This window comes from Echinops telfairi, unplaced genomic scaffold, assembly GCF_000313985.2.
Source record: "Echinops telfairi isolate 266 unplaced genomic scaffold, ASM31398v2 ScPeMD7_9;HRSCAF=40, whole genome shotgun sequence".
NCBI classification, from domain to species: domain Eukaryota; kingdom Metazoa; phylum Chordata; class Mammalia; order Afrosoricida; family Tenrecidae; genus Echinops; species Echinops telfairi.
Window position 1 is genome coordinate 23,814,800 of NW_022103906.1, and position 15,648 is coordinate 23,830,447.

Consider the following 15,648-nt stretch of genomic DNA (forward strand, 5'->3'; position numbering starts at 1 on the left):
GGGGGGGTCTTCTCTGTGAGTCTTCTCCTGCCCCAGCGACCAGGGTCACCATCCTATTCCTCCACCTGTCCCACTCCGCCTTATTCCCAGCTGAGCCTGTAGTCCACATGGCGGATGAAGTTTCTGGCGTGCGTGCGTGCGTAGGGGGGTGTTGGGAAGGGATAAAACCTGGTCCAGTGCAGCTCGCTAAGCCTTGTGGCTTTGCTGGGAAACAAGACTGGCTGCCAAATTTCTGGAAGCACACTCAGAGGTGGGGGGCTCACTGGGGACTTGAGTGGCTGGGGAAGACTGGGGTGCTCAGGTGCTGGTCCTGGGGAGGGGGGAGCAGCTGGCAGACTTGGGGCTGATCTTCGAGGCTGGTAGAGAGCACAGGGTACTCCTGGTTTCTCGGACTCCAGCCCTCCTTTTCGGGACACCTCTGATCCTGTCTTTCCCTCCACCTCCTGGGTGGAGGGCCACAGTGGCTCCCTGGCCCCAGAAAGGCCAGTCCCCTCGCATTTCATCAGCAGGCCCCCCAACTCATGCTCCTCCCTTGCACACACCCTGGATTCCAGGCACTCCACACCACGGTCCTTCCCGATCACCAAGCTTGCCCGTCCCCTCGGGCCTTGGCACTTGCCCATCCTCTTTCCGGAATGGCCTTCTCCTCCCTTGCTGCCTGGTGAACAGCACACTTACTCATCGTTTGCCACCACCCCCCTCCCCCGGAAGCCTCCCCTATGGCTCCAGTCCTGGGTGTGCTTTCTCAGCCCGGGGCCCTAACTGCTGGCTTGTGAACTCTGGGGAGGCCAGGACCCAGGCTGCACCAGCGTGGGATCTCCCACAGCCCGCATAGGACACAGCGACCCCCACTATGGGGGTTTGTTGAATGAATCAGTGAAGGGAGGCCTCCCAGGCTTAGCTTGAAACTTTGCTCTTAAAATCAACAGCCCTTTCCTTTGGGTGGGGAGCCCCCGAAGGTTTCCTCTTCTGAAAAGTCCCCTGCAGTGCATCCCACCCCAACACCCATCCCACGGTTTGAGCACACAGGATTTGGGCATAAAGGGGATGAAGGATGTGTTGGCAGTGGTCTGGGTTTTGGACCAATGGGGAGCCCCTGGGGCTAAGTAAGGAGGGTCTGTGGGGGGCCTATGTGCCCTCGTCCTTGAGGAATCCCTGAGGGGAAGCTGCTCCCTGCCTTTCTGCGTCCTTGCTGGGGTGGGTCCTCTGACTGTTCTCTCCTGTGGTCCCCAGGCCAGCGGCCAACCGGAACAGATGCTGACCCAGGTGGGGTGCGGAGCTGCAGCCGGTGCCACCATGGAGTCTTCAACACCCACTGGCGATGCCCTCGCTGCAGCCATCGGCTGTGTGTCGCCTGCGGTCGCATGATGGGCGCTGGGAGGACCAGGGAGAAAGCGGGTAGGAAAAAAGTCATGGTGGGGCTGCAGGCAGAGAAGGAAGTCCTTGCTGGGCTGTTCTAAGTTTGTAGCCATTTCTTGGCTGCTACTTCCCCAGATGGTCTCCCCACCAGTTCGAGCCCCAGGCTCAGTCCACATTCAAAGTGTAACCACCATCAAGTCGATTCTAACGCACAGCACCCCTGTGAGACAGGGCGGACTGCCCCTGTGGGTTTCCAAGGCTGTAACTCTTTTTAAAAAAAATCATTTTACTGGGCGCTCGTACAACTCTTATTACAATCCATCCATCCATCCATTGTGTCAGGCACATTTGTACATTGGTTGCCATCATCATTCTTAAAACATTTGCTTTTTACTTGAGCCCTTGGTATCAGCTCCTCATTTTTGCACCTCCCTCCGAGGCTGTAGCTCTTTACAGAGTAGAAAGCCTCATCTCTCTCCGGTGCCACGGCTGGTAGTTTCAAACTGCCAGCCTTGTGGTTAGCAGGCCAGTGGCTGAACACTTCGCCCCCAGGGGCTCTTGAACACCTTAGAGCCGACTTTCCCCTCTCCACAAACCAGAGGGACAAGCCTGTGTTCTTGCCTACACTCACAGGATGCCTCCCTCTGTGTCCAGCCCTCTCCCTTTGAAACCTTCCAGCACAGTGAGGTGGGTATTGGCACCTCCGTTTTACAGATTTAAAATAAAACAAAACTCAGAGAGGGTAAGTGACTTGGCCAAGGTCACCCAGCTAATCAGTGTGGCAGCCAGGATTTAGAGGTGGGCCTTCTGAGGCTGCCCTGTTCTTTCCACGCTTCTTGGTTTCTCTCCCCGGCCCCCGTTCAACTGGGTCACACCAGGGTTTGACATTTCTCAGTGTTCCTGCTCTCATAGACAATGCTTCCAAAGGATTTCAGGGTCAAATCTGGTTCGGAACGCTCTATGCTGGGTGGCCACCCTGGGGTCTGACAGTGCCTGTCAGCTCCTTAAAGCTCTGCGCTGTGCAAGCTAGCGAGTCTGGGGCGCTGTTTAACCAGCCTTCCCCCCAAAGCCTGTCTCTGACAGCTCTTTGAGCCCCCTGGTTTAGACAGCATGTCCTTGATCTACTTCCCTGCACTTCACCTTGGTTACTTTAGTTTCCTGACCTGCAGCTTCTCCCTTCCCACCCCACAGGCTCTCAGGAGTCGTCCACTGAGGAGTGTGCCCAGGAGGCTGGGCACAGAGCCTGCTCCCTGATGCTGACCCAGTTTGTCTCGAGCCAAGGTGAGCCATCTTGGAGGGGTGTGGAGTGCAGTGGGCAGTTCCTGAGGGAGGCGAGCTTCCTGTACTCATGGCCTTCATCCTGGGCCCAGTCCCCTCCCTGGTTAGGGACACAGAGCTGCCCAGGGTAGCTCCCAGATCCACTTAGCACCAGATTCTGCCTCTCCGCTCCACCCCACAGCTTTGGCAGAACTGAGCACAGCGATGCACCAGGTGTGGGTCAAGTTTGACATCCGGGGGCACTGCCCCTGCCAAGCGGATGCCCGGGTGTGGGCCTCTGGAGATGGGGGCCAGCAGGTAAGAGCCACGTGAGAGAATGGTGACAGAGGTGTGCCTGGTGGTTCCCAGCACTGGGTGGGGTAGCTGTAGATTACTAACTTGTCAGACTTTGGGCATTTTTCTTTTCAAAACAATGTTTTTTTCATCTTTATTTTATTCAAAAGTTTTATTAGCATTTATGTCACATAGCCTCCAATTCAATCATTCAATCACTTTGTGAAGTAGTTTTTGGCATCTTTGTCAAAGCATACAATTTCATCATCCAATCACACGGAGATGTGTGCATTCATCACCACGGTCAATGTCAGAACGTATCTTCTCATACTCCTGGTCGTTAGCTCCCTATCTCCCCCACCCTCCCCTGCCACGCCCTTATCCAGGTATGGCCTCCATAGATCGACCTATCCCAGATTCCATAGACAGAAAGTTGTACCAAACAAACACTGAAACAAAAAACTGAAACGACTTTAAAATGGGTCCAAAGGGAGATGGAATGAAAAGGTGTTACATTTTAACCTAATGACATCTGCCACAACCGAATTTTCGATGCTCTCAGACAGCGAGGCTATTTACAGCATTTCCCTTTGTACCTTAAAAAAGACCTGTTTGGGGTGAAGGTGTACGCAGTCGGTTGGATCGCATCCAGCAATTTCTAAGCAGGTTGCTCAGGGACACTGGTTATGTTCTACACAAAGTGTGAACACTCTCGTTATTTTTATTCTTGCTGTTCCATTTTATGCATTTCTCTTCATGAGGGCTCCGAGATCGGGGTGAATATGTGGGTCCCCTCCCCGCTGTTCCCAGTGGTTAGGATCCACAGATGGGTGCTCCAGCGTGCCCCTCCCGGCTTCTCTCTTCACTGGGCGTAACTCCTCTCTCCCGGTTTGCCCACCAGCTCAGCACTTGCCACATCAGGACAGGGTGTTTGTTGGGCAGGGCCAGGCCAGGCCACCTGCCCAGCATTCCCTGAGCCCAACTCAGAGCGGAGCTGAGCATGCATGTGTGAAAGCCCCTTGGGGTACATGTCTTACTACAAAACTTGTTCAGTCAAGAAACCTTTTATAGACGGAATTTTGTGCCATTCCCTTCATGTGTTGGGCTGTTAATCCCAAGGTCGGCTGTTTGAAACCACCAACCACTCCACAGGAGAAAAATGAGGCTTTCTATGGCTGCCCTTAGAGAGTTATTGTCCTAGAGACCCCTAGGGACTGTTCTACTCTGTCCTATAAAGTCACTGTGAGGCAGAATCGACTCGACGGGAGTGAGTGGTTTGTTTGTTTTGGGGGGTTTTTTTTGACCCATTATGGGAAATTTGGCAAATTTAGACAAGTAGAAGGAAAAGAATAATAAGACTTGTAATGCCACCAAGAAGCCCGATGACAGTGGGTGATGCATTGAGCTAACTGCAAGGTTCAAACCCACCAGTCACTCAGAGAGAGAAAGAGGAGAGGCTCTCTGCTCCACGGAAGATGTATAGTCCGGGGAACCCACAGGGGCAGTTCTACTCTGCCTTATAGGGTCACTCTGAGTCAGCATCAATTCCATGGCAGTGAGCGTGTATGATGCCAGCATTAGCATGCTGCTTTCCATGCATATTGAGTGGTGCATAGTGGCTAAGCTCAGCCACTAACTGAAAGGTGGGTGGTTTGAATCCACCAGCCGTTCAATGAGAGAAAGATGAGGCCGTCTGCTCCTATAAAGCGCGATAGTCTCCGAAACCCACAGGGGCAGTTCTACCCTGTCCTACAGGGTCGCTGTGAGTCGGAATCTCCGATTGATGGCACCGGGTTTATGGTAGCATCCACTGTACTGTGCTCAAAATTCCCCAAGCAGCATCTCCCCACCCACCACGTGCTCTTTGCCAACAGACCGCAGAGCTGTGTGTGAGCGCCTTGTCCATACTTGTCAGTTGAGCTGAATTAAGTTGCTTTGGCCATTTTTAAGTCTCTGGTTGGATTGGGGGGGGTGGTGGTGGGGTTTTCCAGAAGGAGCCACCAGAGAAAACACCCCCGGCTCCACAACCTGCCTGCAACGGGGATACCAACAGGACCAAGGACATCAAAGAAGGTGAGCAGCTCCCTGTGCCTTGGAGGAGGAAACGTGGGCCAGGGTTTGAAGCAAGAGAGGGGAATGAGTGGCAGCAGATGCCATGAGGTTCCCCACCCCCACCCCACTGCCCTCGGTCACCTCTGTCACTCCTCTAAGTCCTTCTACAATAATCTAAAGAAAATCTAAAATCAGCTCCACCCCAAGGCCCCCTTCTATATCTCGAATTCTAGAGAGGCTGGGGCTGCCACCAGGGAACCTGTTGCGGGGTTGGGGGTGGGCGGTCGGGGGTGATGGGTGTATATCCAGAGAAGAGTGGGACAGGTCAGTGCGGTGTGGCCAGGAGATGGGGACAGGGAATAGTGGGTGATGGAGCCTGAGGGAAAAGTGAAGTTTCTTCCCATTGCTTCCCGTCTGGCCACAGAGATCCCAGACTCCACTGAAAGCCCGGCAGAGGACCGCACCGGCCGAGGCCCCCTGCCTTGTCCTTCTCTCTGCGAACTACTCGCCTCCACTGCTGTCAAACTCTGCTTGGGACATGAGCGGATACACATGGCTTTTGCCCCCGTCACTCCGGCCCTGTCCAGCGTGAGCAGGGGCACCGAGGGAGGACTGGGAGCTGGGGCCCAGAGGCTGCTGGCTTGGGTGAGCCCGGAGCCTCCCTGACCCCTTCCTCCGCCCACACACAGGATGACCGAATCACCAACATCCTAGACAGCATCATTGCACAGGTGGTAGAGCGGAAGATCCAGGAGAAGGCCTTGGGGCCGGGCCTGCGGGCTAAGGGCCTGGGCCTGCCCCTCTCACCGGTGAGGCCCAGGCTGCCACCCCCCGGGGCTTTGCTGTGGCTTCAGGAGCCCAGGCCTCCTCGTGGCTTCCGCATCTTCCAAGAGCACTGGAGGCAGGGTCAGGTGAGTTCTCGGCTGCCCTTTCTCCCCAAGGCCCCTCAGGGCCCTTTCACAGCAGCGGGGCCTGGCCCCTGTGCTGGGCTGTCTGCTTCCCTTTGCAGCAAGCCCAACCTAGCCCTGCAAGACCCCCTCCACCCTCCATTCCATCCTCCTTATTCCCTGTTCCCCTCACAGCCTGTGCTGGTGTCTGGGATCCAAAGGACACTGCGGGGCCACCTTTGGGGGATGGAAGCTCTTGAGGCGCTCGGAGGACAGGTGCAGGCGCTGACACCCCTTGGGCCTCCCCAGCCCACAAGTGTGGGCAGCGCCGCCTTCTGGCAGGGCTTCTCCAGGCCTGAGAGTGAGTACCTCAGGGATGGGCTAGGGGGAGCTGGACGCCTGCTCCCTCGCGTGGCAGCGAGTCCCAGAGTGACCCTGGTGGTGGCTGGACCCAAGGCCTGGAGCCCACACAGGCCTCATTTGTTGTTAGCATGGTGGCAGGGGCAAGGAGTTTCCTCCCTGGACCAGTAGCCATGCTGTCTTTCTCCCCAGTCCGCCCGAAGTCCGAGGAGGGCTCTCTCCTTCTGCTGCACCGAACTCTAGGAGCGGAGGACAGTGGCAGGTGGGTATACGACTCCAAGGGGCCAGCACGCCCTGACACCCCCCCCACCCCCCCACCCCCCGCCTGCTCCACCCTCCTCTCTCGGTCCCTTCCCTTGGGGTCCTTCAGCTCTCCATAAGGGTGTGCTAGGGTCACCTGGGTGGTAGGGGGTGCTTCGTTGGAACACCTGGTGCCTGGGTTGGGAACACTGGGTCTGATTCCCCCACACATACCTAGGGTGGAGAACCTGGCTGCCAGCCTACCGCTCCCCGAGTACTGTGCGCACCATGGGAAACTCAACCTGGCTTCCTACCTCCCGCCGGGCCCTGCCCTGCAGCCGCTACAGCCCCGGCTCTGGGCAGCCTATGGTGAGTTCTGGGCACCAGGCCACCCACTGCTGTCCTGTGCCTTCCTGCATGTGTCTCCTCTGGGGGGCGGCTGGGGGAGCGGGGGTTGGCTGGGCCCCTTCTCCTGTCTCATTCTCCACTATCTGTCCAGGTGTGAGCCCACACCGTGGACACCTGGGGACCAAGAACCTGTCTGTGGAGGTGACTGACCTGGTCAGTCTCCTGGTACATGCAGAAGCCCCACTGCCGGCTTGGCACCGGGTACAGAAAGGTGGGTACCTGGCTGCAGACAAGGACAGGTGCCAGGGGCTGTGACCCACTCCTGATGAGCTTCCTTTCTGCCCTAGACCTCCTCTCCGGCCTGGACGGGGAAGGACTCTGGTCCCCGGGCAGCCAGGTCAGCGCCGTGTGGCACGTGTTCAGAGCACAGGACGCTCAGCGCATCCGCCGCTTTCTGCAGATGGTGAGGAAGGAGCTGGGGGCCCTCTCCTCCTCTGCCCCTGCCCCCCTGGGTCTCTGAGGCAGAGACGCTCTCTGGTGTGCTTCTGGATGAATTAGTGCTGCCCCAGCCTACTCCCTTGGGTCACTCCACACAGATGGGACAGAGAAGACCACTACTAGGGTCATGTGATGGGGTCCTGAGAAAGGGAGACAGCAGAGTCTGGACTGAATGATGTCCTGGAAGCAATCCTGTTGCTTCTTGGGTGCCCACCACATGCTAGGCGTGTGCCAAGGTGCCCACCCTCTCATTGAGCTGTCACGGTGCCCTCTGAGGCGGGAGCAGCTAGCTCCAGGTTGCAGAAGAGAATCTAGGCTCCTTGGCAGCAGCGCGGGGACCTGAGTCTGTCTGCCCCGCCTCCTTGGGGAGGCAGCTGGGTGGAGTCTGGGAGAAGGGATGAGCGGCCAGTGGGAGCTGCCGTCCTGTATTGTCCCCTTTCCACCGTGTACACTTTGTGACAAAAGCTTCTGGAAGGAGGGGCTTTCTGGGGGCTGCAGGTCGGGGGGGCTGGGGGAAGCAGCCTGGCAGGTGGAGGTAGAGGCGAGGCCAAGGCAAGGGTCGGGGAAGGAGAAGGTGAGGAGGGCTGGCAAGAGCAGGCAAGAGATAAGCAACTCCAGAAAGATTTAGTGGGGAGTGAGGATGGGGGCAGCTGGTAAAAGCCTAGAATGAAGGTTAGGGCAGGCCCAGGAGTTCCGAAGTCCAGCTGAGCCCTGAGCCTGACTGTCCTGGGGGAAAGACTTCTACCACATCCACCCCTGCTGAGGCGCACATGTGAACCCAGGCATGTACCCCCCCCCACGCACACGCACATGTGCACGCCCACTGTGGCTGCCGATACCCCTCTCCTGCCCACAGGCACACACATCTAGAGACACATCTAGAGACACGCACGCCGTAGATGCTCACACGGAGGGGAACAGACAGAGCATGCCTTCATAAACAGATGGCCTAATCTAGTCTGGGTGTGACTGGCTGTGGTCTGAGGTGGCCCTGGGAAGTCCTGTATGGCCAGAGCAGGTGACTCATGGAGAAGGTCAGAGGACTCATTCTCACTGGGTGGGCCTGGGAACACTGCTCTAGCCCCGGGGGTGGAGGGTGGGGGGTGGGGCGCCTGGAACCTCAGCAGGGAAAGGGATCTGTCTGGGCACCAGGTTGGGGTTGTCGTGGACTCCAGCCTGGTCCACGGGCCAGTTTCTCCCCCAAGGCCCAGTCTCATACCCCTCAGCCCCGGGGCAGTGACAGGTCCTGGCCACAGGAGGCTGGTGGCCAGTTGGAGCACGATGCTGCCGATGTTCACGGAGCAGCACTTCCTCCTCGGGCCTTCATGGGTCCCTGCCTGCCAAGAGCTCCCAGGTCTGCTTGGGCTGGTGAAGGCCCCTCATCCCTGTGCCCGCTCCAGGGGCCGCAGCCCGGACAGGCCTGCCTGTCCACCCACTTGGGCTAAGAGCTCCCAGTAGAGGCACTGACCGGGATTCTCCAGGCTGTTTGCCTGGGTTTGGGAGAAAGGTGTGCCATTGAGAGGGATCAGGGGGCTCAGCGACAGGGACCCAGACAATTCGCAAGCATCTGAAAAGCAAATGAGCGAAAACCACTTGCCGTCCCTTCCATCCTGAGCCACGGCAAGCCGGTGTATGTCGGAGTCAGCCCATGCACCCCCGGGCTCCTCAGCGGCTAATTTTCTGGAAGTCAATGTATCTTCCCAGGTGCCATTTTGCTTAGCCACTTCATTAGTGTGTTAGTCATTTGCATTGCCCAGACAGAGACTCCATCAAAGGCACATAGTCCCAAGAAAAGCAGGCATTTAGACCCTCTGGCTCAGCACCTGGGAGCCCTGGTGGCATGGTGGTTACATAGTGGGTTGCTAACCCCAAGGTCAGCAGTTTGAAACCAGCAGGTGCTCCACAGAAGAAAGATGGATGGGGCTTTCTACTTCCGTGAAGGTTTATAGCCATGGACACTCATCGAAGCAGTCCTGTCCTATCCTATTGGGTCGCTATGAGTTAGAAGGGACTTGATGGCAGTGAGTTTGGAGTTTTGGCTCAGAACCTGGGGGCAAGACAAGGTGCTTTACACTTCGGTAAAGAGTTACGGTCTGGAAACGCCTCAGGGGAAGTTCTCTCTGGTCCCACAGGGTTGTCGCTGCAAGTGGGGATGGAGGACGTGCTCTGAACCCTCAATCCTTCCCTCGCTGGAGGCTCCTCGCCAGTTCTCATCCCTCCAGCATGAGCCCTCCGGGGCCTTTCTCCTCCCTGCCCTCTCCTCCCTGCTCCCCGAGTCTCAGCCACGTCAGCCCTTTCCCGTGCTCCTCTCTCCTGGGAAGTCCATGCCCCTGTCCTCCCACAGCCTCGTCCTACCTTCCCCCCTTGCTCACCCCCCTTTCTCTTCTTGTAGGTGTGTCCTGCTGGGGCAGGCACCCTGGAGCCTGGGGTCCCGGGCAGCTGCTACCTCGACGCAGGGCTACGGCGGCGCCTGAGGGAGGAGTGGGGCGTGAGCTGCTGGACTCTACTGCAGGCCCCTGGGGAGGCTGTGCTGGTGCCTGCAGGGGCACCCCACCAGGTGCTCCCCCAGGGGATGGGGTTTTGTGGGGAGGTCAGAACAGCAGAGACAACACAGACAGACCCTGCATTCCTACGGCTTCCTCCAACCCCGCTGAGTCCTCCAGCGAGCGGCCTCCATGCTCCCAGCCAGCCCGGGACAGGGAGCGGGGCTGCTCGTCCACTAAGTAAAAGAATGGTGGAGTGTCTTCTGGGTAGCAAGGAACCAAACTGGGAGCCCAGCAAGCAAGCGAGCTGTGTCTCGTCCTGGCCCCTCTGCATGCTGAGGTGTTTATGCTCTTGGATGCCTCCTGCCTGTGCCCGACTGGGCATCCTTAGCCCGGCACACCCTTCGGGGGTGCCTGTAGCTGTATCTAGAGACTCTGCTCTCCAAGACCTGGGTGGCTGGAGCTGGGGGGTATTGTAGGAATTAGGCCTCGGGCACAGAGGACAGGGAGAGGATCTGTGATCCCAAGCCCCGATGACCTTCACACATTCACATCCTCCCCGCACAGGTGCAAGGCTTGGCCAGTACGGTCAGTGTCACTCAGCACTTCCTATCCCCTGAGACATCGGCCCTCTCTGCTCAGCTCTGCCACCAGGGACCCAGCCTGCCCGCTGACCGCCGCCTGCTTTGTACACAGGTGAGGGTCACCCTGGCCAGAGGGCAGGTGGCCTGCCAGGTTCTGCCTTTCCGGGCATGTGGCCGCTCCAGCTCTGTGCGGAGGCAGCAGCTGGCTGGGCGGAGGAAGGGCATTCTTCTGAGTGGGAGAGGGGAGGGCACCGCACCCCAGGGCCAGGCCCAGGAATGTGACTGAACCCTCCTTGTCCTCTCTCTTCTAGATGGACTGGGCTGTGTTCCAAGCAGTGAAGGTGGCCGTAGGAACATTGCAAGAGGCTAAATAGGGGGGCCCCCCAGGCAAGGGCGGGGAACCAACTGGTATACCAGGTGCTCAGCCAGGCACAGCTTCAGCAAGGAGGGGTGCTTGGGAATTTGGGGGCTTTGGGCCAATCCCACAAGCACCACTCTGGGGCACATCCCACAAGCACCACTCTGGGGCACAAATAGGACACCCCTTCCTGAGCACTAAAGCCAACAACTGTAGTGCCACCAAAGCTCCCACCTGTCCTTCCTGAGGCTGGAACCTGCTTAGCCCCCATCCTCCACGGGCCCGGGCCCCCACCTTAACCCTCGAGGGACCTTGGGGATCATTCTGGCTTTAGCAAACCTCTTTCTTCTGCGTCACCTCCTGCTCCCACCTGTGCCCTGAGCGCTGTGTCCCCACGTTTGTCCCCACTGGGTTCCCGGGCAGCCTTCTGCCCTGCTGCCATTGCTGGATGAGGGGCCCTTGAATCTGCCCTCTCACCAAAGAGCTGAGAAGCTGGCGGGGGCGGAGGGTCAGGGGCTGCCCAGGCTTGGTTGGAGGGAGTAATTTGGGCGTGCCGCCCCCCACCCCCAAGATTTCCATTAAAGTCTGCTGGTTTGTGACGGCTGCCAGGCCGACTGCTGATGCAGGTCACGGGGTCAGGGAGGGGGCTGGGCATGGGAATCTTCTCTGGAAGAGGGGCATATGGGACTGGGCTGGGACCTGAGTACCGGGCCCCCAACGCCTCTATCTCCTGGTTTTTTCCCGGGGGAGTCTGTAGCGATTGAGCCTGCTGTGGGGCTGCGCCCCACCAAAGATGGCTGGTGACAGCCCCAACCACCTGGAGGCAGAACCTAGGTGGGGTGGGGTGGGGGTGGGCTCTCCAGCACTGCCTCCCTGTGTAGCCTTGGCTTTCGGAGATCCTGGAGTCCCAAGCCCCGCTATGAACCTCAGGCCGGCCACCTCTCCAGTCTGACCCAACCTGGACATCCGTATGTGTGGCCGAGGGAAACCAACCCAGGGTGCCTCAGACAGCTGACTGCCTCCCCTGCACCCCCTCCCACCGCCGCCCCCTTCCCTTGTCCATCTCTGCCCCAGACACGCGTCATCTGTTGTCATACCTAATTGTTTCTGCTGTGGTTCGGGGATTTTTTTTTAATTAAATAAAATTTTTTTAAAATTTTACATGTTAATATACTTTCAAAAAATTTAGAAAATAAGAAAAAGTCACTGGTAAGCCCATCCTTCCCCTTATTCCCCCCCCACCCCACCCCCTACACACACTCCAGACAGGAGTGTTTTGGTGCACTCCCTTCCAGGGTTTCCAGCGAGAATGTTTCACACACAGGTGAACTGCTGTGTTCTGCGCTTAGTGTCTGTCTGCCGCCAACCTGTGTCGTCACTGTGTCGCTACTTCACCTTCCTTAGAAATGGCTGTGGCTGGACCTCCACGCAGGAGCTTTGCATTGCTTTAGAGTGCGCCCCGCCCCACCCCATCCTTTAAAAACTGTCTTCATTTGTGTTCCCAAACTTTGGTTATTTTTATCCCCCGTCATGGAATAAAGAAATAGGGAAGTCCTACGCTCGGCCAGCCACTGCACTGGGTGGTCTCATTGAGTCCCTGACCACTGCTGTGAGGTCGATACTATTTGTTTCCATTTTGCAGGAGAGGAAGACAGGCAGGTGAGGGTTAAAAAGTTAGCCAAGGTCACCCAGCTGGATTTGAATCAAATTTTCTGACTCAAGCCACCTTGTTTGCATTACAGCCTTAGCTTTTAATGGAGCTTGAAGATGAGCTTGCCCTCCTGTCCTCCTTCCAACGTTCTGCACTTGATGACTGAACTTGCTCCAAGTAGCACTGCATGACCTGTCCCACTTACATCCCGCCTTATACAGCCCCACCCTGCTGTCACCCCTGAGCCCAAGGCACGGCGTCCTCGCTGTAGAGATGGTGCTCTTCTGAACTGTTTCTATTAGGGGTAGGGACTGATGGGTCACCAGCTCACCCCAATCTGCACGCCACCTCCCTGCATCATGGTCCACACCCTGTCACCAGGTGAATCCGTGTCCATTGATCCCAGAACTAGCCCTGGTGATGAACCTGGTCCAGGTGAGCACTCAGTGGCAACGTTTTCCCCAGAGGCTCAGCTGTCTGTCCCCAGCCCAGATTTACCCTTTGGGCCCCTGCTTCTCTCCCAGCCTTTTCCGGCATCCCCCATGGTCCGGCTCTGCTTCCAGCCCCTCTCACTGGCCCAGTCTCAAACGCGCACCCCTCAGAGCCAGATGTGAACTCGAAGCACGCAGACCCACTCGAATCCAATACTTCATTTCTTCTTGTAAATTGCTTAGGTTTTTTATTTTGAAAGAATTTTAGACTTACTAAAGAGTTACAAGATCGTATAGAAAGTCTCCAATGGCCCTTTTGACCCAGCTTCCCTAAGGCTAACATCTCACAGGACCCTAGTCCATTTACCAAAATGAAGAAGTCAACATGGACACATTGTGTGCTAAGCAGCAGGCTTTCCACGATGCCCCCTTTCTGCCCCAGGATCCAGCAGTGCCCTATCTGCACAGATGCGTGAGATTAGAGGGTAGACAGTTCCTCCAAAAGCCACTCAGAAAGCTGGTGGCAGAGCCCAGCCTGAGGTGGCCCTCCTCGCCTTTCCCACTTGGTTAGGCCACCAGAAGGGAGGGTTGACGTCACAGCCCTTGTCTCACGCTGCCCACCACAGGCCTTCCTGCCCACATTTGTGCGCATACACACATGCAGGTGTGCACCTTGAAATCGCTGGCCCAGGCTTCTCTCCTGCAAGAAGCTGGTACCAGTCAGGCTGTTCTTGTCTGCAGCACCGGGTATTCCCTGTGTGCTACACAGCCAGTTTTCTTCCCTGTCCGGGATTGGAAGGCCAGACCTAAGCTGACAGAGCCCTTGCATTGGTGGTGGTCCCAGGGCACTATCCTGGGCTGGGTCTCTTGGGCTCCTTGCTGCCTCAGCCTGGATGTCCTCCTCCCACAGCCCCTCACCCTCCTCAGCATTCCCTCTCCCTGCCTCAATGGCCCCGTGAGCCTTGAGGGGGGTCTCTGTTGTCTCCTTCAACACTTGGGAGGAGGAGGCTGGAAACACCCACTCCACGGCCCTCGGACTCTGGTAGCCCTTCAGGGTTTGCAAGGGGCCTTTGCGCACACGCATTCCACGGCGTCACGTGATCCTGACCACAAGGGTGATTAGGCTGCTTGATGGAAGAGGAACCCTTTTCCTTGGCACTAACGGGGAAGTGGAGCCGTGGTTTGTTGTAGGCTTTGCTCTTCCAGGCAGTTAGACTGTCTGGTGTTTATCTTAGGCCGCCTTTGTGGTTCTCAGAGTCTTGCCCAGACATGACCTCACCCTCTCTCAAATCATCCCTGGAAGGCAGGAAGGCGTCTGGGACCAACGTTGTCCCCACTTTACAGATGGGAAAACCAAGGGATACACACACAGAGCAGACAAGTTGTCAAGTTGTTCTGCCGTCTGGGGGGTAAGGGAGTCTTGGCTGGAGGTGAGGGTCACCCAAGGTCACGAGCCCACCAGGGAGGCCCTACAGCTGAACACAGGGCCCTACCTCCAGGGAACTTGCAGTTGGTGTCGGTATGTGAGAAAGGCCTACAGAAGCAGATGCATGTGACTGGAGTTTTACGATGGCCTTGTAAGCACATTTCACAAGGGTGGGGCTTATGCCCCAGTAAGTTGGGTTGGTGGGTTGCGGGCCACTGGACAGACTTCAGGACAGCTCCCACAGCACCTCACCCCACTCCCCCAACAAGCCTCCCCATGCTACAGATGAGGAAACTGAGGCCCACGATTTACCCAAGGGCACTGAGCAAGCCAGGAGCAACGGAGGGCAGTGCTTTCTGACTATATCCCATGCTTGGCCCAGCCGCCACAGGTATGAAACCCCACTCACCACCACCAAGTTGCTTCTAACTCACAGAGACCCCATGGGGCGGAACACACACACACACACACACACACACACACACACACACAGACGGCAGGTTTGAATGTGCTACCTTTTAGTTAGTAGGCCAATACTTAACTCACTGTGCTACCAGGGGCCCTAAGAGCCTAAAGAGGAGGCCCAAGGGGGGGTGAGGAGTGGGGACTTGGCTTGCATCCCTTCCTCTCCAGCTGGCCAGCCTTCCTGTCCCATGGAGAGGTGAGAGGAAGCTCTGAGGAGGAAAGGTCAGACTGGGAGAGACTCAGACTCACCCAAACAGCCCACACCCTGTTCTCAGTGTGCCAGGCCCTGTGTGCTGGTGGGAGGAAACAGAGGAAGGAGCATGACACAGGACTGACAGGCTCCCACGGCCCATTCCAGGCCCTCTCAGTCTGGTCCCTAGCTAACTCCCAGCCCCGCCCCACCTCGGCCATCCCTTCCCGGAGCGCCTGCCACACCTCCTGCCCACACCACCCATTGCGCACTTGGTTTATAATCCTCAGACCCCTTTTCTACGTCCATCTCCACCTCTCCCACTAGAACCTTCTCCTCCTACCCGGGGCTGAGGTGTTCCCCTGCCAGGCCATCCTGTAAGAAAGCTAGCTATTCGGAAAGGGACCGTCCTGGGCAAAGCCGGAACCTGTGCCAACAGTTTGAAAGCGCCTGTGACGTCATGTGGTTCGCCGTGACGTCATCGTTGCCATCTGCGGGGGGGCTGTCTCTGCACCCTGCAGGCAGTGTTATGTCACCATCACCATCGAAACCAGTACAGACAAGTGCGCGCTAAAGGAAATGAATGAGGTTGGAGGCAGGAGACGTCTTAAAAGATAGAGGCCAAGGCAGCCAAAGCCCGGTGGGGGGGCACTGGCCAGCAGGTCACCTAGCCCCCAACCCCCGGGGCTCCCCGCCCCCACCCCGCCCTAGGCTGGCCATCCTCAAGACCACCATCGCTGCCTGAAACATGACACTCAGCTCAGA

The 15,648-nt window shown here is 57.4% G+C and overlaps 1 protein-coding gene across 1 annotated transcript in view; it reads left to right on the top strand.

The window, feature by feature from the left end:
- The window catches only part of HR (HR lysine demethylase and nuclear receptor corepressor), a 15,950-nt gene extending 4,069 nt beyond the window's left edge, over positions 1-11,881 (top strand). The window contains exons 5-18 of the mRNA XM_004707587.2: positions 1,234-1,398; positions 2,551-2,640; positions 2,819-2,934; positions 4,902-4,983; positions 5,387-5,550; positions 5,652-5,873; positions 6,045-6,210; positions 6,402-6,471; positions 6,688-6,818; positions 6,949-7,068; positions 7,145-7,260; positions 9,688-9,852; positions 10,346-10,474; positions 10,674-11,881. Coding sequence (XP_004707644.1) covers positions 1,234-1,398; positions 2,551-2,640; positions 2,819-2,934; positions 4,902-4,983; positions 5,387-5,550; positions 5,652-5,873; positions 6,045-6,210; positions 6,402-6,471; positions 6,688-6,818; positions 6,949-7,068; positions 7,145-7,260; positions 9,688-9,852; positions 10,346-10,474; positions 10,674-10,736 — 1,799 coding nt within the window. The 3' untranslated portion in view covers positions 10,737-11,881. The remainder of the gene's footprint in view (positions 1-1,233; positions 1,399-2,550; positions 2,641-2,818; positions 2,935-4,901; positions 4,984-5,386; positions 5,551-5,651; positions 5,874-6,044; positions 6,211-6,401; positions 6,472-6,687; positions 6,819-6,948; positions 7,069-7,144; positions 7,261-9,687; positions 9,853-10,345; positions 10,475-10,673) is intronic.
- The last annotated feature ends 3,767 nt before the right edge of the window (positions 11,882-15,648 follow it).